We start from the raw sequence: 27,045 nt of genomic DNA on the forward strand, positions 1-27,045 counted from the left end.
TGAGAGGCGGTGCAAAGCACAGGCCATAGGATCATCCACCCTAGCCCAGAAATCCACTGCGACCCTGAGCAGGCCCAGACATGGTATGGAAGGCATCCTCAAGGAGGAATGCCCCAACCTGGGGTGTTGGAGCCCCAGCAGGGTGAAAAGGGCATCCATGGTGTGGGAGAGGCCAGCATGGGTAGACGCAGACCCACTTGGGCAAAATGGGCAACAGGAACAGGTGGCCTGGAATGAGAAGTCAGAGCAGAGGCAGAGAGAGGGGGGAACCACATGGGGAAGTAGTGAGGAAGAACATGGGAGGTGGGTTTCATGGTAGGGGATTGATCAAATAATACATGTAGTAAGGATCTAAAAGCGAGGTTTCTCATTGTAAGAAGAAGGATAAATAAAAGAAAGGGATAAGTATAGAATGAATCACCATATAGTGCTGTATTGGAATTAATGGCTTGGGTGTGAACTCATGAATTTCTAGGTAAGATAGATAAGTAGTTAGATAGATAGGCTAATGTGGATGTGGATGCATACATATATAAACATTTACATCTACTTATAATATTGTATATAAATATATATTTGTAGTCACACATACACATATGCACACACATTTACATCTACATTTATATTTATATACGTATTTATCTATCTATCTGGATAGATCTATATCCCTAGCTCTGTCCACTGATGGGACATAGGAGCAGTAAGATCCCAGTAGCAACGAGCAGAACTAATGCCTGGATCTTGGCTTCTAAAACCATGTCTCAAAGAAACCAGGGTTCTTGGAGAAGAAGCTGGTTCCAGCACTGGGACAGTGAAAGCTCAAGCTGAGGCTGGACTAGCTCGTTCTGCCAGAAAGCAAAAGATTGCTGAGAGAACACTGGGGACATGGCGGAAGGACGCAAGACCCAGTTGGAATGGGCTCCCGCTGGCCAAGGATGGGGCAGTTTCAGTATCAAAACAGAATAATGATAGTAACAAATTTTGATCTATTGAATAAAATAGGATGCCATAATGCCATACAGATATAAATGAACAAATAAAGAAACTGAAATTTTCACAAGGAACAGAAGATTTACAAAGTTTCAAAGTACTTTCCTATAAAATATTTATTAAAATATCAGGGGAACAAGAGTTACTTTGCAGTGGAGAAGCTTGACACACATCACCTTAGTCAAGTGATTAAAATGAACATTATCAGCAATGAACAAATCAAAACTGTGAGCTGCCTGATGGAATGAAATTAAAAGAGTGCATTATCATTTCTGTGTGATTTCTGCCCAAGGTGAAGAACCTGATTTTAATCATGAAGAAACATCAGACTGACCCAAACAAGGGATGTTCCACAAAACAACTGTTTTCATCTTCAAAAGTGTCAAGGCCATGAAGTCTAGACTGAGACTGTCATGATAGAGACATATCAACTAAATGCACAGGGCCGGTGTTGAAGGCGCTCTGCAGATGGGATGGTAGCAATGTATCTGAAGGCTATATTGTAGTTAGGAAGGGCAGTTTTCTTGTTTGTAAAAAAAATACCATTCAGAGGTGACAAGACATTAGATCAGAAACTTACTCAGGAAAAGAACAGTTCTTTTGCTGTGCTTCCAACTGTTTTATGTTTATAGCTATTTCAAAATTTAAAAAAAAGAAAGAAAAACGAAAATGAAGAAAGCAACTATTCCAAGCAATGTAACTATTTTCAAGTACAATATCAAATTTGTACATGCTAGCTAAGGTAATCAATTCCCTGCTCCCCCCCAAAAAAAAACACAGTGAGGTATTTTCAGTTGCTGAATATCAAAATGTTTATTCTTTTGCTTCTTACTACTGCTGAAAATCTCTTTGATAAGTGGCTCCTCTTAAAACCAGATTTGATTTCACAGAAATTTTGTCCTTTAATAATTTATTTTGAAATGTCCCATGCTGGGGATGAGGATGTATCAAGACACAGCTTGGACAACCAGGCCAGGTGGGCCACCATGAAGGCTGTCCTCCCCACACTCCACCCCACACACAGAAAGCTGCAAACAACTCAGGGAACACCTGTGCAAAGCCAGCCAGGTTGTCCAAGTCAGCTGAAAACAGAATACCATACTAGATTCAAATTACAAGTTCAGTACTGTACTGTACACATCCAGCATTACACATGCTTAAAATAATATAAGTATGCATAATGACACATTGGGTCTCACTTGTAAGCTATAAACAGGCAGCTACAAAATGTTAAACTACAACATAATCCCAATTTACCTAAAGTCACAAATGTTGCTGCATATACATTGGCTGCTTCAGAAGCCTTGGGCATGCAGGAAGTTGAGAAAATATTCCAGCTAAGCATAATCACATTACATGTATTTAAGACTCTTTCTAGCCAAATCATATTCTTAAGAAGACTAACTTGAAGAGCCAGGGCCATTTTCGGGCTGTGTGGTTTTTAGGAGAGGGAATTGTGCCCTGACACATATGTGTGCTTCACAGATCCTGGAGTTATGAATGCAGGTAGACCCACTGTGATTCCCAGGGTGACATCAGCCTCTGGGAAGAAGAAAACCTAGTGGCCCCTGGCTTAGGGGAGTCTCTCAACCCTGGAATTCCACCCAGGTCTGGAGGGCTGCTCCAGGCTCAGGGGGACCATTTTGACCTGTCAAGCCCAGAGGCAACCCAGGTATAGTCTGACAGCAACCTACAGTTACAACAGCATTCAGGCTAAATGAATAATCTGCTCTACCCCAGGAGAATGCTTGCCCATTAAAGATTATTTTGAATGCAGTTTTAATATGTTCTACAAAAAGAGTTAAGTTTGTCATTAATAGCACCATAAAAACATAGATAATGGTAGAAAACAGGATAACAAAATAAAGTTGCTTTCAATTCCAGGCAATGTTTCCTACCACTAACCTGAACAAAGTTAACCATTTTCACTGAATTTGAGAAAATAGCATGTCTTTCTGGGATAAAAATATTCTTGTAGGGAGAACATAGGCAAATATATTCATTATGAATTTTATATGCATATGTGTGTATATATGTGTGCACAGATACAAAAAACATCTGAGCAGTGAGGAAAGAATGTAAGACATAGCTCTCTATTGAGAGTGGCTGGTAGGGTGTCAAGCAGTCATGTAGAAGTATTTTTAAAAAGAAAATTGAGGACACAAGAAAGTATCTAAAGTCTTGGTTAAATGGTCAACTGGGGTTCAGCAACTGAAGGAGAGTACTGCGTATGTACTAATGTACAGTTCACATCAACATCTCAGAAATAAAATAGCTCCAGTTCTGAAGCATCTCCCTTGACTGTCTGATGAAAAGAGGAATTCTCATCCCTATAGAAAGAAGAGGTAGTATGATAGTGAAATGAGGACAGATGCTGGCCCTTGGCTGCTCATTTGCTTTGCAGATTCAGTACCTCTGGCATCTTTAAAACATTGTTTTGGTGAATGTGTTTGTTTTGCTGGCTGGTGCACTGCTAGGGGCAGATGTGGAGACAGGGATTCCACTCCCAGTGAGATCTATTTGTTGAGCACACAGGAGCTGGGCTTTCTCTAAAGCTGGTTGCAAGAGGGTGATTGTTTTGAGAGGACTCAGCAGTACCAAGGCAGTCTGTTAAAATTCCTGTTGACTGATACAGTCACTCGTCCAGATTGAACAAAACACCGGCAGAAGATGTATGTAGTTAAATCAAGTCAGACTCTCCATGGTCCAGGAAATGAGAGAATCTTGTGCTTCAAGTTGTGGAAAACTGGCCAACATGATTCATCCCTGGGTGTCAGAGTTTCAGATTATAGGGTCACATCTGTAACAAAAATTCAGCATAAATTCTCTAAATGCTCTCCATGTGCAAGTTCCCTACAAGAAGCTTTCTCCTTTCCATTGTCTTTCATACACATGCGCGCGCGCGCGCGCACACACACACACACACACACACACACACACACACACCATGTAAACTCGTCTTTATGCTTCAAGACCCAGCACCAGTTCCCCATTTCCCAAGAAAGCTCTCAACTCCTGTAACAGACATTACCTGAACTCATCACTTTGAAACTGTCCACCTCTGATTTCAGCTGGAGATGGGATGGACAGGTCTGCGTGCACCCCACTGCATTTCTCTGTTTTTCTGCCTCCAGACTATCTCATGAAGACTCATTCCAAGTAGAGGCACAGCTCAGGGATGAGGGAAAGCTAATGCCCCCTGCAGGCAACCCCAAATCAGTAGGGATGGAGCCAGTGGTTCTCATCCTTCAGGAGAATAATTCTGAGAGGCATCTGTACACTTATCAGAGATCCAATGATGTCAGGTCTCTTTGGCCTGGAGCTGAAACCTTGGTAATAATGCACCCTTCATTTGCTTCTCCTTGTTGGCTGTCTCACTCTCCCTGACCCCTCACTCCTCCTTCCTGAGATCAACTCCCAAATAAACTACTTGCACCCGAGTCCTTATCTCAGGTTCTGCTTGTGGGGATCCAAACAGAAAGAACACATTCAGCACAAAGATTGAGAGATCATATATTTTTTCAACAGCAAAGTAATGAAACACAAGCACTTTGCAAGTGTCAGAGCTATGGTATTAACTCTGTAGGGAACCAAGAGTCAGTGAACACTCTGGGCATCAATTTCTGTCACCTAAAAAAATGAGAAGTGAACTCCAAGGGCCTTTTTAGCTCCCATCCAATAGTATAATTCCATGATAATGCAAGCCGTGTGCCCCCTTTAGACAGTCCATAGCCACTGAGGGGTGGAAAAATAAAGTGGCTTCTGTCTCATTATATACCACACATCATTCCAACCTCAAGGGGTATAAGACATGAATTTTCCACAATGGAAGCTTCAAACTTTCTGGGTGCTCCTCAAACCTGGCAACTTTCCATTTTCTAACTCTTAACAGAAAAGGTCAAAGTCCCACGTTACTGAGACTTCTGAAGCCATCCAATTTCTCTAAACTTGAACACTTTTTACATCAAAATAACCAAACATCTTCATCAATTTCTCCTTCTTCCCTCTAGCAGCACCAGCATAAATCTCTCTTCTTAATCTCAGTCCAAAATTAACATACATCTGTCCAAATCTCAGTCCAAATTCCCTGGAGTATCTCACTCAGTAATCACACTTAACTGGTATTCAATAAATGCTCATCGAATGACTGAATGAACCCTTCAACAAGATACACTTAGAATCATCCCAGCTTTTGAAATATTAATTGGAAAATTGCCTTGATACAATGTTAGCTTATGAACTTTTTGTGTGTTTAGTTTCAGTAGTGGCTTACAAACCTATTTCTTGTTTGTTTTCAACATACAAGCAATATACAAGCAAGTGAAAAATCCAGATTTTCACAGAAAATACTAGAATTAGACCTTGGAGATGTTTTCCTTTCCTTTAAAATAAAAAAAAAAAATTAACATTCCAGGCTTACTGTGAAGAAAACTCTTCCCTACCCAAACCCCCAAGTAGAGTTATACCTGTGAGTTTAGATTTTTTGGCTGTGTTCACTGCTGCCATGAACATGTATTCACTATTAGGGTCATGCACGCTGGATGAATACTTCTGAAAGAAAAAGCCGGAAACATGGTTTGTCATCTTCTCTTCCCCATCTCTTTGTTTTTTGACTGTTTTCTATTCTTTGTTGAAGTAGTATGTGACAAAAACATGAAAATGTAACTTCAGTTCCTGGCTTTAGGCTAATTAGGAAAACAATATGAAAAGGGCTTTACATAAAAAGAGCTTTCTACTGAACTTTCTTTCTCATTTTTGCCTTTATTGTTTCTTTCCCTGTAAACTTAGATCATGGGCCCCATCTCATTCTCTTCCTTCTTTATCTCTCTTTTCAAATTCTTGTCTGCCACAGATATACACTGGCCAATGACCACACTGTGGATATAGTTGAGTACCAGCATACCCATGTAACATGCAGAATGGTGTCAGTTCTTTGACTGAGAACTTGTAATGTGAGAAACCAAAAAGAATATCCCCCAGCACAAGGAGATTTTTGTTATTATCATTGTTGTTTATCTTTCTAAATAGCTCTTCACTGGTTTTCTTTCAAAGCAAGGAGTCTAATAACTTAACATGTCAAGAAGTTGTCTATTTCCTTCTAAGCTACAATTGACATGCTGACTGTTTTTAACTTACCAGCTAAGCAAAACTTATAACTAATTGTTTCATCTCTGCTCTGCCTCTTAGGAAGCTTAGATTCATACTTGCAGCTTACACATCATAATTTTTTAAAAATCAGAGGCATCTATTTTATGTTTTAACTTTCCTCCTGGCCTTTAGTCTTCTCTTGGTCTCAATTTCCTCATCTAGTTTGAACAATAATAATAATAATGTAACTCTCTGTAAGCCATCAAGCCAAGTCCTCTTTGGAATGTGTGGGTTATAAAACAAATAAATAAACTTCTGTTCCAAGTGATTAATTACTAAGTAGGTCTTGCGGGGAAGGAATTATCTGCCTGTTGGTCAATCTACTCTGACAAGAGCCATGGTGTACTTTTGATGAGTAAATAATTACTCATGTACACCAGTAAAGCAGATACAAAGAAAGACAGAAATTGCTCACCTTTTTTGTAAACCAACAAATAAGTATGCATACAAAAACGCAGACTACAACAAAAGCTGCACATCCTATGGGTAACCAGAACTTCAGCTGGCAACAACGTTGTGATTCTGGATTGGAAAAAAGGTATGTTAATGAAAAATTCTGAGAATCAAATCTCCTCTTTCAATGCTGAACCACACATTCTCTTACCGAATTTAAAAGAGCTGTTTAATCAAATGAAACTTTTCTTTACTATAGTCATGAAATCCAGTAAGTGGGCAAGTTATTAGACTAACATCATCTCAGCATTATGGCAAGGATCCAGGAACAAAAACTTAAAAGACCATGCACATAGGTGTTTACAAATGTGGTTAATAGAAAGGGCTTTTCTGCCAATATTTTTTACAAAAGAGGTAGTAGTAAAAGTAATATTATAAAACTATGATTTTCAGTCATCACACTTCATTCAGAAACACGGTACAAAACCAAACCTTAAATCTTAGGTGAACAGAGATAATAGCCATTATTAAGTCATAAGTTTAAGTATTTGTCTTAATATTTTTTTCCTGATTTTTAATGGCATGTGTGTTTAAAAGGCAATAGGATCTATTTCTGACTTAGCAGTCTATGGGATTAAATTGCATATTGCTGAATAATACTAATTATTATTCATTGTAAATCATCACCTGTATATCTTCATTATAAATGATTGCCATCAATTGCATCTAAGTGAACTCCAACACAAAAGATACTTATTTGTCCAATTGTTTTCATTAGTGAGAAAAGTTGTCAAAACATATGTATATACTCTTAAGTTTGGAAGATGAAAGCAATGTCTTACCATAAATATGCAAATATTCTCCCTTAAGAGTTACTTTAAAAGGAGGAGGATCAAAAATGGAGAGGCTGCAGAAGTAATAGTTGGCATGAGAACGGTCCAAGTTATATAGAAAAAAGGAGACACTGTTGTTGGATAGCTGAGGATGGCAGAATTTCTGGCTGTTAATGGACACTGTGTTACCACTTCCCTTTGTCTTAGTGAAATAGCAGAGTATTTGCTCCCCTTTCAGCAACTCTATTTTAAATTGCTGGACAATGTCAGGATATTTGCATAAAATTTGTACACCTCCGTTGTGAAATGTAAACATCTCATAATCGGCAGAACCATTGATTTCTCCTGGATAAAAAGAAAGAAAACAAAGCAAAAGTGACGTTTTATAAATATGTTGCCCTAATAATTACATTTTAACATAGAAGTAATTTATCCTATGCACAAAGTCACCTCTGTTGCACCAGAATGAAACAGCTTCACTTTATCCCTCCACCCCTCAAGAAAGAACATAAGGTACAACTATGTCCTAGAGAAAAAAAATCCTAACCAGAAATTTGCTTGTCATATGTGAATATAGAATATACTGAATATTAAATAATATATTTACATAGTATGAATCAGACAGGTATGGTCCCTGTCCTTCGGTAGCTTTCATATTGGAGGCAGATAGTAAAAGAATAAATATGTAGTAATGCACCATAATTTGTGATAGGAATGAAGTATTATTTGAATAAAGGTGGTAAGGTCAGGTGGGCTATAATTTTGATTACAGAATCAGAAAATGTCACCTTAAGGAAGTGAGTTTTAAAATTGGAATTAAAAGATGAGTAGCACTTAGCCAAACAGAGAGATATGGGAAAAGCTGAAGTTTAGGAAAAACTTCATTTATTAGTAGGTATGTCTTGTGGGGAAGGAATTGTCCGCCTATTGGTCAATACTCTGACAAGAGCCATGTGTACTGTTGATGAGTAAATAATCACTGATGTACACCAGTTAAGCAGATACAAGGAAAGATAGAAATTTCTCACTTTGTAAAAGTACAAAGTAGTTTAAAAATGAATAATTGTATATATATATATGTGTGATTATATGTGTATTAAAATATATGTATTATATGTATATTATAGTATATAGTGAGTACATGTGTAGATATTTACATACAATTGTATACATATACGTACATATATACACACATCTGTTATATCTTCTTGCTAGAGGGTAAAAGAACAGACTAATCATTTTCAAATGATAGAAATGTATTTTCTCTGAACATCGTCCACTGAGAACTGAATCAAGGCCTGAAAGTAAAGATAAGCTCCAGATTTTTGTTTACTTTCTCTCTCTCTTTTTTTTTCTTTTTAGAGAAAAGGTTTTACTCTGTTACCCAGGCTCCAGTGCAGTGGCATGATCATAGCTCATTGTAGCCACTTCCTGGGCTCAAGGGACCCTCCTGCCTCAGCCTCCCAAGAAGCTGGGAATACAGTGCACACCACCATACCTGGCTAATTTTGAAAAAGAAATTTTGTAGAGACATATCTCACTATGTTGCCCAGGCTGATCTTGAACTCCTGGCCTCAAGTAATCCTCCTGCCTCAGCCTCTTAAAGCACTGGGATTATAGATGTGAACCACCATACCCAGACCCACTTTTTCATTTTCTGAAATAATTTTAAGTTTATAGGAAGCCAAGTTTGTTTTTGAAAGCTACATAGGAATCACAGAAGGAAAAAAATAAAAGTGCCTTGCCCTGATGGTTGCAGATTCTGAGTTATTAGAATTTATAGAAACTATAAATTATAATTATAGAAACTATAAATTTAAACTGCTCATTGCCTTCCTTTTTTTGGTTTTATTTTCCTTTTTAATATAGCAAATTTTCATGCTGAAACTGTTTGGGAAAATTATTAGCATGCTGGGTTTTTTCCTAAGTTTTGAAATCTTGGTCTTTGTTTCTGAGAAAACTAGATAACAAGTGTAAAAAATGTTTAAGGAAAAAAATTACCTAGTCCTACAGTGAAATAGAAATACTATTTGTATACTTTTGCTCTTTATCTTTCAAAAACAGACTTATTATTTGTCACAGACATGTTATTTTGTGTTCTGCTATTGCCATTTTATGTCATAAACATTTCATTTCTTACATAGTCATCATAATTATCCTTTTTAATGACTATATTATTGGCCATAATGTTAATCTATTATAATTTGTTAAAACTAAAATACTAATGTTGTAAATTGGGGTTATTTTCAGCGTTTTACTTTTATGTAAATATTATGACATTTGGTCAAAATGTTTAAAAGTTATAATACTATGTATTACTATTTTGCTTTCTGAAATTTATAGCAGGGTTAGCATTATGCAGGAGGAGCTATTTCTCACACCTCTGTTTACACTAGTTGCCTTAATTTTATTTAAGATTCACAATTACTTATTTTCTTAATATCCCTAAGCTTCAATCTGTATTTCCCCTATAGATCTTCAATTTGGGTGATTTGATTGTGAAAATAAGCACAAGTGTTCTAGTCTTCAGTTATAGCAGTGCCTATTATTCAAACTAATTCTCACACCAAAAACAACCAAAAATGTTAAACAAATGTCCAAAAATACAATTAAAAGCATTAAAAGAGTGACACAAAGGAGGAGAAACTACCAGGTTAAATTTGAAGAGACAAGCAAAGCTTGGAAGCTGATTTACTCGGAAGGCAGTTGCTGTTCTTTGAAATTCAAACTTTTTGTTTTTGTCTCAACTCCCAGAATCTGCAGAGCACGGGATCTAGCAGAAAACCACCTCCCCAGAAAACTGAGATCCCAAAGAGTTACATTCTTGGAGCACAGTTAAACCAGAAATAAACCAGACCTCATTCAGAGTAGATGGTCCAGAAAAATCTTCTGGACTTCAATGGTGTAGAAGACCTCAATTCTTGAATTTTCTTTAAGATAATTTGCATTTTATTACTCCTCAGCTTTTGAAAGTAAAAATGCAAACTATTATAAGAAGAAGAGGTTTACATCCCCTCCCTGTGACACAGGGAGAGGAGCGTCATACACTGGGGTCTGTTGGGGGGGATTATGGGGAGGGAGGGGAGGGAGGTTGGGGAGGGATAACATGGGGAGAAATTCCAGATATAGATGACAGCAGGGGGATGGAGGCAGCAAACCACATTGCCATGTATGTACCTATGCAACAATCCTGCATGATCTGCACATGTATCCCAGAACCTAAAGTGTAATAAAATATTAAAAGAAGAAAAGAAAAGGTTTACATCCTAGGCCTCAAAAAAATCCCTACAAATAATACGTACATTCAGTGACAAACACATTATAAAAATGAGACCTAGAAAACAAGGTAACAATAGAAACAACAAACTATAAAAACAAACCCACAATTTATATATTTGAATTATCAGGTCCCAAAAACAAAATAATTAAACTAATTATGTTTAAGCAAATAAAAGAAAAATTTGTAATAATATCTGCAGTACACAGGAAAATTGAAGTCAACTAATTTGAGAAAGAACCAACAAGAATTAGCAAAAAAAAAAAAAAAAAAAATGCACTAACTGAAGTTTAAAACTCAATTGATAGGTTTAATATATATCAGACAGAGCTAAAGAGAAAATTAGTGAACCAGTAGATAGGTTGGAAAAATTAGTTAGAACCCAGTCACACTCCACAGATTCAAGAATCCCAACAATTCACAAGCAGATTTTTTTAAGTGTGCACATCTAGACATATCTTAGTGAAAATCCTAAAAGCAGCCAGATATAAGAGACTGATTACCTCCTAAGAAGAAACTATTAGACTGTTTCAACATCAACAATAAAAACCCTGATACAGTGGAATTCTAACTTATATCTCCAACGTGCTTTAAAAAAGAATCTGTCAATGTAGAGCACATTGTCTAGAAAGACAGTGAAGGTATATGTAATTTGAAACTTTTCTAAGTGAAGTACACATGTTGAGATTTCAAAATAGAAATAATATAATCTGAATTAGTATCACAAAATTCAGCCTAATGGCTTTCTCCGAAGAGGGAGAAAGAGTTGGAATCAGGAAGGGACAGGGGTGCTGACAATCTCGTTATTTCTTGGGTGATTATGAGGGTGAGGCAGTATGCTTTAGTATTATTCATTAAATTGTGTATTTATGATGTTTTCACTTTTCTGTATGGATGTTTTGTTTTATAATAACAAATATTTTTAAAGTATACAGAAGGAAAATACTACTTGCTTCATTTTAAAAACTAGATGGAACAATGTAAACAAAAGGCAAAGGAAAAAAAAAAAAACTGTTGGCATGAGAACAGATGCAGTCTACATTAGATTAAAATGTCCGGTATTTTGCTTAGGGCCTTTACGTCGCCCCGCTGTTGCTTTGATGCTTATGTCTCTACCATCTGCTACAGAAGATAAAATCAGTGCATTGGTTCTCGGTTACTTTAGAAAGGCTCACAACAAATTTCCCAGAGACTGTAGAATGGCAGCAAGTAAACCACAAAGATCTTGGAGCAAAAGTGTCTGTGGCCACTATGTATACACAGACATAGATGCATTGTCTTGTACTTCCGAAGATGATTTTGTCAGCAGGGTTTTCCCCCATTGTGCCCACACTGTGGCAAACACAAGAGGACATTAATGGTTGGCAGTGCAGTGTGGTGGAAGTGCACTGCAGTGGCTCCCTAGGAGACCTGAGGCAAATTCTGGCTCTACCACTTGCAAGGCTCTGTGGCTAGGGTACTCCCATGGAATTCAGTCTCCTCATCTGTAAAATAAGGAAGTCATACAAAAACATCTTAATGTTCTTTCTAATACTTGCTTTCTCTGGAATCAGGATCAGAATATATCCAGATAAAACTACACACAACTGAGAGAGCTAATTCTTTGCTATTGGGTGAGTCCTCCAAAGGGAAACAATGTTCCTGTTAACCACTTTCTGTCTCAATATCATAATGGGCTATTCTAGAAATTCAGAATAAACTAAAATGAAGGAGACTATCTTTCTTGCCCACAAAAGTATGTACATATGACTAGGAATGCTGTGCCTCAATTTTTCTTGAATGTCACATTGAGAGTGTGTGCCACTGACATCAGCTGAAGATTTCAAAGTGTCATTTCTATTAGAAACTTTTTTTTTTAAGATGGAGTCTTGCTCTGTCGCCAGGGTGGAGCGCAATGGCATGATCTCAGCTCACTGCAACCTCCGCCTCCCAGGTTCAAGCTATTCTCCTACCTCAGCCTCCCAAGTAGCTGGGACTACAGGCATGCACCACCACGCCAACCTAATTTTTGTATTTTTAGTAGAGATGGGTTTCATCATGTTGTCCAGGATGGTCTCAATCTCTTGACCTCATGATCTGCCCACCTCAGCCTCCCAAAGTGCTGGGATTACAGGCGTGAGCCATTGCAACTGGTCTGGACATTCTTAATTATTCATTTTATTATTTTTAACTTAAAAACTACCTGGACAACCTTTTTATTATGAAATGTAGTGATCAGAAGGCTGACTTAGGTTTCCACATATCCAGTGTTTAAACTTTCCATCTGGAAAACCACGTGGCAGCTCTAAGTCTACAGTTTGAATGTTTTCAACTATAGCATTTAATTAATTACTTCTTAATTACTTTGCCAGATATAGAACAGACATGCTTGCTATAGCTTGAATGTTTGTCCCCTCCGACACTCATATTGAAAATTAAACCCCAGTGTAATAGAATTGGGAGGTGGGGCCTTTAAGAGATGATTGTCAGAACCCTCATGAATAGCTTAATTCAATTCATGGGCTAATGAGTTAACAGACTAATAGGTTATCACAAGAGTGGGTTCATTATCAGGAGAGTTAGTATGTTATAAACAGCCAGACTGGCTGTCTTTCAAGAACCTCCTCATCATGTAATCCTCTGCACTGCCTTGGGACTCTGATGAGTGTCCTCACCAGCGAGAAGGCCCTCACCAGATTTTTACCCTGGACTACAGCCTAGACCAGACCTGCAGATCCCTAGACTTAGGCTCCAACCTCTAGAACTGTAAGAAATACATTCCTTTTCTTTATAAATTATTCAGTCTCAGGTATTCAGTGATAGCAACAGAAAATGGACTAAGACAATGCTCAAATGACAAAGTACAAAGTCTTCTTAGCCTTTGGTAACATTTGAAAAAAAATAGTATTAAAAGAGACAGTCCCTTATAAGCATGACTAAAGCATATAAGAATAGACAATTTAAGGCAGGTCTGAATATGTTAGTTTCTTATAACTGCAAAAGCAGCTAGGATCCTTTCTCCATCCTTCTTGGATGTTCTTATCTCCAAGTCTAACACTCAGCCTGGAGTGCTGGTATGATCGCACCTCTTTTATAGACAATGTCTGTTCTGATTGGTCAGGTGTCAAATCTATTTGGTCAATTCTGTTGCTATACCAGTAGTTAAAAATTGTGAGTGTTCCCCTTATTACCAATCTCTCTCTTCTTGTTTTCTTCCTTTCTCTCATGTTTACCTTTTCTTCCCATACCACCTTTAATATAAACTCTTCTCCAAAATATCCTCTCTCATACTATCTTTGATATGCGTCTCACACTTCCTAACATGCCATTTCCATTGCCAATAAATTCTCATCAACACTGTTCATGTTTCAGGCATCCTATAAGTACCCTCGGCTTTACACTTTTGTTTCCTATAACATGATTCAACCTCTTCTCAGCATCATACACAGTCAGACCCAGTGATCTCTTTTGTATACATACAGACAACTGAAGGCTCAGACAGATTAAATTATTTGCCCAACGTCGCACAGCTTCCTGGGTGCATGAAAGATTTTGGTTCAATCCACAGTCAAAGTGTCACTAGCAGCAATCAAGCAAAGTATAATAGAAGCAGGCAACCACATGAAGCTAGGCAGTGGTCACTAATAATGGAGTCTTACAGGACCACTGCTAAAATCGGTACGCAGGAAGAATACCTGCTATCTGGCACCTCTGTTTTATGTCCAGCAGAATTTATCCACTTCTTCTCCATCTCTGCTTCAACTGGTCCAAACCAGTGTCATCTCTCTCTGGGACTACAAGAGCTTCATAACTACAAGAGCTTCTGCTTTTACTCTTGCCCATTTATAATTCATTCTCCACAGAGAAGCCAGAATGACCTTCTTACATACATGACCCAATAGAGTCATTCTTTGACTTTTAAAACTTCCAAGGGCTTCTCATTTCACTTACAGTAAAATTAACTCCTTACCCTGGTTTTCCATGACTGACATGACCTGTGCTACCTCTCCCCATTTTATACCAGTCACACACTACGCCACAGTCACACTGCCCTCCTTTCTGCTCCTCAAACACACAAAGCTGGTTCCCAGGGCTTTTAATTTGTCATTTTTCCACCTAGAGCATTCTCTCTGATCTTCACAGGGCTGCTTCTTTGTCATCGTTCAAGAGTAATGACACTTCAGTGACCACTGGCCACTCAATATAAAGAATACATCCAAGTCATTTTCTAGTATATTAACTGAAATAAAGCATTTTTCACTGTCTGAAATTATCTGGTTTATCTGATTGTTTTCTTCTTTGTTGTCTGGCTACTCCACTCTAACGTAAGCTTTAAAATCGGGGACCTTGTTGGTCTTATTCACCTTTCCATCCCAAGTATATACAATAATACCTGGTATGTTGTAAGTTGCAATCAACATTTACTGGATGGATAAAAGCATGGTTGGATGGGCGAACAAATGAATATGTAGATGGTGACATTTTAAATCTGAGGAGATGAAGCATAGGATTTACAATATACGAACCAAAAGGGCTTCTAGAAATGACAAGTTAAATCTTTCATTTTGCACTTTACATTTGCACTTATCAAATTAAACTAGAGCCAGAAAAGGTGAATATCTTGCCCAGGATTACATAGCTCATAGCTGGGACATGATCCCAGAGTTAGCTATGTTATGTTGCTTTTCTTCTGGAAACAAGTAGATGAAGATATACAATCATGCATACAAAACACTAACCCAGCATGTCATGTTCTAATGGAAATTATATGTTTGAGCTTTAAAGAAAAACTTTCTTTACCTACAAATATCCTCTGGGCTCATAAATATTTATTTAGATAGTCGATGATTCTCTTGGCTCTTATATGTCCACAGAGGGCAGGACAACTTTGTTCCATCCAAGCGAGCAACAAACCTGGTTGCTAACTTGGATCTCCCAAAGTGCAGTCATTAAATTTGCCTAGTACATGGCCAGGACAAGAACCCTTGGACCAGTGGTTGTTCTAATACACCAAGATGTTTTGTAAACACAGCATGTTAGTGATTTGTGATATAAACATAATCTTCTATCTTTTAGCCCTTAATATGTTACTAAAAACACAAAAAGGAATGTGTGGTCTTAGATTCTGGTGATGAGGCTTAAAATCTGAATATTAAACATGTGGTTTTGTTTTGCTACCATATCTGTTTACTTTTTATTGGAAATCCTAGACTATAATCAGTCTAGAGAACAGATACTATATTTTCTTGATCACATAGAGTACTGCACTGAACAGCGTATATTATTCCCAAGAGAGGCTCACGCCTGTTAACTGTTGCTAACAATAATTTTGAAAATATTACTGTTAATAATGCTAATGTTTTCAAGAGTAAAATAAAAATCTTTATATTAAGTGATTTCTTTAGGTTTTCAAAATTTATAAAGCATAACATTTTCATCTTCTTTTGGGGGATCATTAAGAAAATTTCTGAAAAAGCCATTCACCTGAAAATTGCACTATAGTTCACATGAGTTCATTATTTGCAAGTTGATGCTTTTAATATCTGAAGTACTTCATTTCTCCAGTACAAGATGCTCTTGCCCAGACCCATCCTTCCAGGCCTCTTTGCCAGCAGTTGTATTATTCCTGGCTGAAAATCCTCTGGAGGAAACATTTCAAGAAGCCTACTCAGTACAGAGCATGCAAGATATTAGAAGTGTAATTTTATTTTCTTTAACTCAGACATTGAACCACAAACCTCCACAAAGGTCTCAGAGTGATGAAAAGATAAGATCTCCTGAGTTTGTAATCATTAATAATGCTTACTAGACACATTTTCTATAATCAAACCATGATAAGCATTAGCTTAGCACAGCACATGAATGTAACACAAGAGACAAAGGTCTAAAAATTGCAACGTTATTTTCAAGTTGTCAGTCATATTAGGTTTTAGTTACATTTGATCTTTCACTAAGAAAATCTGGCATTTAAAACAAAATGTGCTTCCTACCACTTTTCCAGCCCAAACTTTTAATTCCTTGCTTCCAAATTTCTTTCAACATCACTCTCTGGATATACCATAACACATCAAGTGTAACCTTTCCAAACTGAGCTCAGTACAGTCATGCACTGAAGAAATGACACTTCAGTCAACAATGGACTGTATATGTGATGGTGGTCCCATAAGATTATAATACTGTAATTTTTAATGTCCCTTTTCTGTGTTTGGTGACACAAAGATTTACCATTGTGCTACCATTGCCTGCAGTACTCAGTACAGTAACATGCTGCACAGGTTTGTAGCCTAGAAGCGATAGGTTACTCCACACAGCCCAGGTAGTGCAGTAGGCTCTACCACCTAGTAGACCACTATGTTCGTATGCTCGATGATGTTCACACAATAAAATCACTAAGGACAATTTCTCAGAATGTATTCCCATTGTCAAATGGCACATGACTGTATTCATTCACCAAACCCAAACCCTGTCTTTTCAGGAAGTCATTAGTCTGACCCTAGGAAACTCGTCCTCATTTCTTCCTCTTTCTGATTTTCATCATCCAATCGGTCACCAAGTCCAGTTGACTCCAGCTCCTGGATGTCTCTTAAATTCAATTATTTTTCTCCATTTCCATTGCCAATCCACACCTTTTTCATGTCTTCCCTTATCTGTGGATGCATCCTCTTAACTGGCCTTCTTAACACTAATCTCTCTCCTCTCCATCCATCCTCCATGCTGCTCCCAAAATTATGTTTAAGAAAAGCATTTCACTCCCCAGTTTAAAAGTCTCTATTAGTGTTCTATTGCTTATAAGGTATTTAAAAACATATATGACTTGACACAAAATGCTTTCACAATCTCATAGGCCATCTATTGAAGCTACACTAAACTTTGTGGCCATTTCTTTCTCACTTCTGTTCTTCATTACTAGAATACAATTTACACTTCATTATTTCTGTTACCATAAACTAGAATATCTGATTACCCCTTAATCTGAGAAGAAACCCTCATTCATTCTTTAAGAACCATTTTAAATGTCACCTTCTCTCTTGAGATATTTCCAAGACCACCAGACAAAGACTCTTATCTCTATGCTCCCAGTAATACTTTGTTTAGGCCAATATATTTATAGTGCATATCATCTTGGAGCATCATTATTTTTGTCTATCTTCCTCATTTAATCATGAGCTCCACAAAGATAAGGACTGCATTACAGTTGCCTAAATAATCCCTGAACCTTGAACATCATAGAAGCTTAATCATATTAAATAAAAGAATTAATATTAATAGAAGAATATGGAGGCTAAGTATGTTTGGCAAATATCCTTGCAATGGGCCAAGAAAAGGAACAGGAAAAGTAGAGCAAGAGATCCCATTTACTGAAGATTGGGAGACACGTATTTCCCAGTCAAAAAGCAAAGACTCCTGGGAAAGGGAGGCCCTCAACTCCCAAAGACACACCCCAACTGGTGAAGCTGAAGATCTGTTTGCAGAGAAGTTTCTGACTTTATCTGGAGCTGAGTCAGGTTATGGAGCCAAGTGGAGCAAGATGCAGGAGTAGAGGAAGCAGCAAAAAGGCCCCGGGAGCTCTCTGGGCCAGGTAGCCAATTCCTGCCTAGCACCACAGGGATCCATTGGAAGGGTGGCCAGAGGAACAGGGGGTAAAACTCCACAGAGAAGAAATTCTCTAGCTGAACTTTCTAACAATTTGGACAGGGCAAGAAGCCTCCTGGCCAGAACTGGGAGAAGGGCATGAATCTGGCTTGCAGACTTCACACGCAGGGGAAAAACTGAAGAAGCCCTTTGCTCTCACAGCTGGGAGGCAGAAAGCCTCAGGCAAGTTTTCAAGCCCATCTCGCCCTCCTCCTGGAAACAGACCTGGGGCGCTTGCGGGAGGCATGGTGAGAGTGACACCAGCCCTTCGGTTTGCACAGGAGCTGGGTGAGGCCTGTGACTGTTGGCTTTCCCCGACTCCCCTGACAACCTACATGACTCAGCAGAGGCAGCCATAATCCTCCTAGGTACGCAACTCCAGTGACCTGGGAATCTCACCCACATCCCCTATAGCAGCTGCAGCAAGACCTGCCCAAGGAGAGTCTGAGCTCGGACACCTCTAGTCCTGTCCCAGCCAGATGGTCCTTCTTTACTCACCCTGGTAGCAAATACAAAGGGCATATAATCTTGGGAGTTCTGGGGCCCCACCCACCAACAGATCCTCTCTGTGCTATTAAAACTGATGCCTCTGGAAAGCGCCACCTCCTAGCAGGAGGCCAACCAGCACAAAAATAGAGCATTAAACCACCAAAGCTAAGGACCCTCACGGAGTCAATTGCACCCTCCACTACCTCCATCAGAACAGGCACTGGTATCCATGGCTGAGAGACCCATAGATAGTTCATATCACAAGACTCTGTGCAGACAACCCCCAGTACCAGCCCGGAGCTGGGGGGACTTGCTGGGTGGCTAGACCCAGAAGAAAGACAACAATCACTGTGGTTCGGTTCACAGGAAGCCATATCCATAGGAAAAGGGGGAGACTACTATATTAAGGGAACACCCCATGGGACAAAAAAATCTGAACAACAGCCATCAGCCCTAGACCTTCCCTCTGACAGAGCCTATCCAAATAAGAAGGAACCAGAAAACCGACTCTGGTAATATGACAAAACAAGGCTCTTTAACAACCCCCCAAAAATCACACTAGTTCACCAGCAAGGGATCCAAACCAAGAAGAAATCCCTGCTTTACCTGAAAAAGAATTCAGGAGGTTGGTTATTAAACTAATCAGGGAGGGACCAGAGAAAGGTGAAGCCCAATGCAAGGAAATCCAAAAAATGATACAAGAAGTGAAGGGAGAAATATTCAAGGAAATAGACAACTTAAAGAAAAACCAGTCAAAAATTCAGGAAACTTTGGAAACACTTTTAGAAATGTGAAATGCTCTGGCAAGTCTCAGCAATAGAATTGAACAAGTAGAAGAAAGAAATTCAGAGCTCGAAGACAAGGTCTTTGTATTAATCCAATCCAACAAAGGCAAAGACAAAAGAAAATAAGAATTTGACACCAGAGTCCACACACTCAATCTCTTCATTTAATAATATAGTCCAACCCCCTCAATGTACAGAAGTTAAAGCATAGGAGCTAAAGAGATTTGCTAAGAAATAAAAACACAAAAAGAAGCTTTTAATGTTAATCTAGATATAAAAATGAATTTCAGGTATTTATTTTCCTTCTAGGTATATTGGATATGTTATCACTGCTAACACTTAAGGTAGGATTCACATTGGTGCCACATACAGGTTCTGGGATTGAAAGGGTTATTATACATTAAAAAAATATTTTAAAGTGACTTCGATGTGAAATTACATTGTATGTAACTCACTCATTTCCCTAGACATTTTCATTCATCAACCATCCCGTATTAAGCTGTGCTATCATTGTACCTGGGTTCTTGCTCTGATTAAGTCTAAATTCTTAATGATTTTCCCGTCACTTATCTGCCTGTAGAAATGTACAGAAATAGATTCACATATAGAAGAAACTTTCATCATAATTAAATAAGTGCAATAGGCACAACTATGAGATTTTTGCATTAGTCCTAGATAGTGCAAAATAAACAGAACTTTAATTGTGAGTGCAGTAGAGAGTTTGTTGTTGTTGTTTTTGCGTGAACAGATTTTTTCATGTGAAGTCCTAGGAAAACATAAACATAGGCTGTAGAAAAATCTCTTCTATTTATCGAATTCATAAAGTTACCTTTAAATGATCATTAATTGCTTATTGAAAGTACTGTGCCCGTGTCTACATGGCTCAAATAAACAGATCCTAACAGCACTACTGGTCAACTGGATGGAAACTCCTGAGTCTATCACCCTACTTGGGGACAACCTGTTTCTATTTTTCCTCAAGTAAAGAAGATGCAAGCATCATTATGTTATACATGACCCAGAAGGAAGTTCATATCCCCAGTTTCTGACTCTAAACTTGCAAATATTTGTCTATTTTGATCAACCTTACGGCCAAACTAGTGGGGGGAAAAAATCATTTTTTGACTAACAGTTTTAATGTGTGTGACATATCTCCTACATACTTAAGTTCCACTTTCCAAAATGTAATTGTGAATTTTTCTAAGAAGGTTTCAAATGCTAAGTTTCTTGTTTCACTTAGAATGACCCAAAAGTGCCATTTGACAGATCTAGTTTGTTAGAACAGCAGTAGTACTGAGGTGCCATTTACAGAGAAAATGTGACCTTTTCACTAGTTATTGCAAGCTACAAATGATTTTAAAACACATTTTTAAAAATTTGAAAAGCCCAGGTAGTCATTTTGCATATAACACTCAATGTCCTTAGAGTAGGGAAGCAGTATATGTTGTAGATTTTGCTGTTTACAGCTGTGAATACAGGGATAAAAATTTTAAAGCCAAATAATGCTATTATTCTTACAGTGAGTAAAGATAAGAATTTCAGTCCCTGCTACATGCGAACCTTTGTTTCTACCAAGAAATGGGAATATGCTACTAGTAATTTAAAACTGAAATATCCATTTCATCTGAAGGAGTTGTGGTTAACAAGCAACAGCAAGTTGTGAAAGCCATTTTACTCACAAATGATGAAAAATAAGGGACTCAAGAACTTACACGAGAACAAGAGACATTTCTAGAAAGAGTAGGGGGGAAAAGGATAAGATTTGATTAAACAAATACTAGGAAAAAATGACTGAAATGAAGAATGAAGCTTTAGTCTACAGATTGAAAAGACTCACCCAGTCTTAAAAAAAAAAAAAAATAGCAGAAACACAGAGAGAGAAACAGAGGGAGAGGGTTAAACATACCCTGGAGGAATTCCTGAATTCCAATATTGAAGTAAATAGCTTTCAAGATTACAAAATCCTAGAGTTGTTTTTTTTAATTACCTACAAAGGAATGAGAATTAGACTAGCATGAAATTCTTCACCCACAACCCTAGAAGGCAGCAGACAGTGAAGGAATATCTGCAGCCCCTAAGATGAAAGGCTGCCATCCAGGACTCCTATTCTCAGAAAAGATATCAGTCACCCATCAAGGTAAAAGGAAGACACCCTTACCTGTGCTGGAATTCAGAGAGTTAGGGATACTTAACAAAAATAAGAGAAGTCTTCTGATCATTAGATCAGAACAGAGATCACAAGACAGGAGCAGATGTCCAGAATGATGCTGTCACTGAAAGTGTGTGATATAAGTGTTAAGAAAGGATTCTTGAAACAGAAGAGAAATATTGTAAGAGGAAACCTAGCAATGATCTGCAACTATAGGGTTTTAAATTATTTCCACAAAACCCACGTATGGAGCAAGGTGCACTTTCTGGGGGCAGTGTGAGAGTGGGAATTTTTTTTTCTTTTTAATTTTTTTTAGTTGCATTTTAGGTTTTGGGGTACATGTGAAGAACATGCAAGATTGTTGCATAGGTACACACATGGCAGTGTGATTTGCTGCCTTCCTCTCCCTCACCTTTATCTGTCATTTCTCCCCATGCTATCTCTCCCCACCTCCACCTCCCCACCTCCCATTCTTAAGACTCATTCAAAATATCACAGTGTTTTGGGGATGGGGACTAGGCACAACAGACAAAGGCATTGTCATTATTTTCATACAGTGATAAATAAGTACACATTCAATTAAGATTCTTTGAACATGATAATTACTTAGCAAATTAAGAACTGTAGTTGACCTTCTGAATTAACCAGAGGCAAAGAGGAGAGTCAAAAGAAATTTCATTACACTAACAAAAATAAAAGAGAAAAAGAGGACACCACAAAGGAAAATAAGTAGTAAATAAGCAAAGAAATAAAATCAAGTAGAGGCTTATGCTGAGTGGAAATGGCCTGAATTCATCTATTAAAAGAAAAAATTGATAACTGGGATTTTTTAATTTAATCTATCAAGAACACTGGAAGGGGGCGCTTCCAGGAGATGACATTTACTCAGAGTCCTGGAGAGGCTAAGAGAGGCTCCAAGGTCAGCCATCTTCACAGACTTCTCTCAGACACTGGAAACACTGAGGGGCTCTTTTCCCCAGTGGAACTTAGGAACCACTAATGGAATGCCTCAGTGACAAAGCAAGGCTCAAAGGGACCTTGAGGGCTATCCTCCTGGCTTCCTCACAGAACACATCGTAAGACAGGCGTGTTTATTAGACACCCTCTGCCATCAGCTCTTCCCACTCTGGCCTGTTATCCACACTGCTTTTAAAGTGGTCTTTCTAAAACCAGAATTCATCCCATCCCTCACACGGTCCCTGCTGCCTGTAAAGTCTACGAAGAGCGTTTCCAAAATGCAGTTAGACGTTCACATTTTTCCTAGATATTTTTACAGTTAAAAGCGTCCTATTGTTCCAAATTCATTAAAGGAACAAGACTTTATTAAATTCTACATTGAGATCCATCAAAGACTGGAAATCATCAAGATTCCCATCCTTCTTAATTCACAACCAAATAACCAAGGTGATCAGAATCATTGAGATTTATGTTAATCTCCACTACTTCAACATGGTTTAGAAAGAATGTAAATGCTGGGGTCACATTGGAATTCTAATTTTGGTTCTGCCACCAATTACTGTGTAACAAATCGCTTAGCCTTTCCTGGCTGGAAATTCTTCAAACGTTGACGGAAGGTAAGAATACTTACATGCCTACATCTTCATGGCATGAGAAAGCCAATGTCGATTGGAAGGATTGAAAATACAACAAAGAGAGCAAGCAAGTGCTTAGTTGACTTGAGTTTGACTCTTTTTGTTTAGAGCTTTTGAATGGCAGTTGCTGGATACATGCATTGCGGTGATATTTTGAATAGGATGATCGTTAGCCGATGTATCATTACCATTTAACCACTCATGCCTCAGTTTTACCACATGTCAAACAGCATGCCACATTGCATGGTTTTCTTTATAAGGAGAGTGAACATTGGTTGTATTCATTTAGAATCTATGATGAATACTATTCCAGAACATAAATGATTCATCAGCTTAACCTGGCAACTTGAAACAATCCTACCTAAGGCTGGATGTAATCTTCCACAGAATTGACATTAATGCTACTTTAATTCTCCTGGGCACAATACCACAACCAGAACTGCCCAAATGGGTTTGGCCTAGTGGAATGATTTTTACCAACAGAAACAAACCCTTCCATGAATGGTACATACGTTCAGAAGAAAATCTAAAATCTTGAACATAGAACACATGGTCTGAATGGTCTGGCCTCTGCTTTCCTTTCCAGCCTTGTCTTAGACCAACTTGCACCAGCAGTCATCTTGGACCAATGTGAGACCAGCTCCTAATGTATCAGTGTGGTTTGTATTTTGTGAGAGTTTAAGAACTCTTAAAGTGATTGAGTGGTTGGTGAAAAAGAAAGAGAGACAAAGAAAAAGTTTTCTTTAAAGCTGGGCCCAGGGGTGACACCACATAAAGCCACTCCGTGGATGTCTGGCATTCCCCTGAAAATCTCAGTTTTCTATTGTGCTTTTTCCATAAGGGAGGGGGAGCAAGATTACACAAAGTTTCAGTGATAATTACGCAAAAAGAATACATTTGCAAAAACTGATGCACAAAAATCACAACGTGGTTGTAAAAGCAGAAAAATGTAAAGATAACTTTCTGTGTGTCAGCATAGAAATCATATACCTTAGCAAGAATATAGGTTAAATATAAACTTATGATTATCAGCAAAAACATATTGGGCTCACAGCTACAGGGGGAACAGGATCTGATACAGGACAACCAGCCTGACTACAAAAGCTGCAAGAGGAGGGGGCCTCCATGTAAGACTCGGGGAGCAGTGGGAGAAGAAAGACTTTTACATCCTTATCTCAACCACAGAGACAGACGCCCCTCATTCGTCCATTTGTAGGCTCCCCATGAGAGTCGCATTCCCTTTCCAGGGCCCTAATCAATATGCCTTTCCTGGGAAAGAAATCCAGGTAATAAACCTCTCCATTACACGTCTGTTTATAGGCTCTCTGCAACGAGAAGCCTATTACGCGCTGTCATCTCTCTCCAGCAGTCAGGCTATGTGGTTAGTCCCTTCACAGAGTTCCTGTTTTACCAGAACAGATCAGCAGAGCCAAAGTTACAAGGTGCAGCTCAGTAGAACCAAAGTTACAAGTTACATCTCAGCATTTCACATTATCCTTCATTTTCTTAAACACAATCGATACAAGTAACAAACATCACAAAGCAAATAACGCATTTCAGGGGAACTAAATACTAAGAGAATTTACAGGTTAAAAATCAATAACAATTGCCGGGCGCGGTGGCTCAAGCCTGTAATCCCAGCACTTTGGGAGGCTGAGGCGGGTGGATCACGAGGTCAAGAGATCGAGACCATCCCGGTCAACATAGTGAAACCTCGTCTCAACTAAAAATACAAAAAATTAGCTGGGCATGGTGGCACGTGCCTGTAATCCCAGCCACTCAGGAGGCTGAGGCAGGAGAATTGCCTGAACCCAGGAGGCGGAGGTTGCGGTGAGCCGAGATCGAGCCATTGCACTCCAGCCTGGGTAACAAGAGCAAAACTCCGTCTCAAAAAAAAAAAAAAAAAAAAAAAAAAAAAAAAAAATCAATAACAATTTCTTCTTGTTATTTCAGATAGCTTGGGTTTTGCCAATTCTTCCAGAAGCTTGGGGTTGCTCAGTCACCACAGAGGGGTTCAAAGTATTCCCAGCAGACCAAGCTCAACCTCTTCCCCCTCTGTGCCCAGGCACATCTGTCTGCCTTCTTCTATTCCCTAACCTTACTGCATCCCCTCCTGCCACAGGCTCTTTGCACTTGTTCTTTCCATGGTATGGAATGTTCTTCCCCATTTTCATACCATTCTCCCTATTGATTCCTATTTATCCTTAAAATCTCCACTCAAGTGCCACTTGCACAGGAAAGACTTCAATGAACCCTGTTCCTCAGTGCCACCTCCACACCCACCCAATCTAGTCAAGCTCCTTGTTACATTCCCTCATAGGATTGAGTTTTGTTTGTAATTATAATTAATCTATGGGATTATTTGATTGATCTCTCTCTCTCTCTACAATGCAGTTACCTTCTGAAGAACAGGGGTTGACCTGGTTTTGCTCATCCTTGTACATCCACCATCTGGCACAGTACCCCCTGCCAGGCAAGTGCTCGGTGCTACATGAGTAAATGGTTGAATGAAGAATGAATACCAATTCCAAAGCGCATGTCATTCATGCCGTTAAAGGACTCCATGAGATTCTAGAAAAGGCATAAACCAGCAAGTAGCCCAGAACTGTCCTTGGACTCATTCCTCATTCCTCAGTCCTCTTAACTTAACAGCACTTAACTCACTTTGAATCAGCACAAGATGAAACATTTGACCAGTTCAATTTTGTTTTTTTAAATTTTTTGTAAACACAGTAAAGTCTATTTTTTTAAATCATTGAAAAACGTAGCCCTAGGTAGGATCATACCCACCAAAAGTTCTGCCTTCACTTTTGGTTTATTTAATTATTTAAGTTATTTAATCTAACTTCATTTCCTTTTTTCAACCTCAAAAATAGGGCTCAGGGTTAAAGAGAAAATAAAAGTGTACAAATTATGCACAGTAAACAGCAGCAGAACCACATGTATTACCTTACATTGTACGTAGCATTATCTAAACTGTCCATATAGAATGTGCTGTATACCATTCAAGAGAAAGAATCAGGGACTCAAGAATGATTTTTTTAAAGGCCTATAGGGGCTAGGAATTATTTTTACATTATCCTCTCCTCCTTGGCTTTTTAGGGTGAACTCTGATGCTTAGTGTCAATAAAAACTCTACGGTACCCTTAACATTTCAGATAACAGATCATCCAGGTAAGATTAAAATCAAAATCCTTCTTTTCAAAGCCTTTCCATTTTATTTTCTACCACAGAAAGAACTCCCAGCCCAAATGCCAGAGCTACTTAATTTTCATTCTGTTGACACAAGCCATTTTGCCTTTCATCTCTCTCTAAGAACAGTAAGCCACTCTGCTATTTTATCCACTGACAGGTAACTCCAAGCAGGTAATTTAAAATTTTAATGGTCTGATGAATCTTTTTTTCATCTCAAGACACAGTATCAAAGGGAGGAATGCAAACTCAATGCCATCCACAGTGACATGAGTGACATGGTGCCCTTGGCCATATACTAGGGCTGTTCTGAAACTGTTCCTACTTTCAAAAACCAAAACCACCTTCTTTTGTGTGTGCAATTTCTCTACCTTTGATTTTTCTTAATGTTTACCTGAATTATAATGAGAAACATTCAATAGGCCACTTACCTGTTAGAACTTTAGTTTGCAAGCAGAAGAGAAAGAAATACCAGAGGTCTGGCTTCATGTTTGCCAGAAACAGATGAGAGTCCGTGTTCAGTGTTCAGTGTTCAGAGTTCAGTGTTCAATGCTGATGGTGAGTTCAGGCTCTCAGTTGTTTGCTA

General features: G+C 38.5%; 1 protein-coding gene across 4 annotated transcripts; it reads right to left on the bottom strand.

The window, feature by feature from the left end:
- ICOS (inducible T cell costimulator) lies at positions 1-27,045 on the bottom strand. 4 transcript variants are annotated; one of them, XR_012517638.1, is made up of 5 exons: positions 26,891-27,045; positions 7,374-7,709; positions 6,554-6,660; positions 4,022-5,541; positions 1-3,790 (listed from the first exon to the last, which is right to left on the bottom strand). XR_012517638.1 is itself a non-coding variant. In XM_074399198.1 (5 exons), exons 1-5 carry the CDS (start codon positions 26,946-26,948, stop codon positions 5,346-5,348), a joined length of 612 nt encoding a protein of 203 aa, XP_074255299.1. In that variant the 5' UTR covers positions 26,949-27,045; the 3' UTR covers positions 1-5,345. The 4 variants fall into 4 exon arrangements, 3 of the variants coding, with proteins under 3 accessions (XP_074255299.1, XP_074255298.1, XP_003925677.1); XM_074399198.1 differs by having other exon boundaries at positions 1-5,371; positions 5,457-5,541; XM_003925628.2 differs by having other exon boundaries at positions 3-3,790; positions 5,457-5,541.

Source organism: Saimiri boliviensis, chromosome 5 (genome assembly GCF_048565385.1).
Source record: "Saimiri boliviensis isolate mSaiBol1 chromosome 5, mSaiBol1.pri, whole genome shotgun sequence".
Classification (NCBI taxonomy): domain Eukaryota; kingdom Metazoa; phylum Chordata; class Mammalia; order Primates; family Cebidae; genus Saimiri; species Saimiri boliviensis.

Coding starts and splice junctions, on each gene's coding strand:
- ICOS (XM_074399197.1), bottom strand. CDS start 26,948: ATGAAGCCAGACCTCTGGTATTTCTTTCTCTTCTGCTTGCAAACTAAA. Junction 7,710..26,890: donor GCAAACTAAAGTTCTAACAG/GTAAGTGGCCTA, acceptor CTTTTTATCCAG/GAGAAATCAATGGTTCTGCC. Junction 6,661..7,373: donor AGAATATTTGCATATTTATG/GTAAGACATTGC, acceptor TTTCCAATCCAG/AATCACAACGTTGTTGCCAG.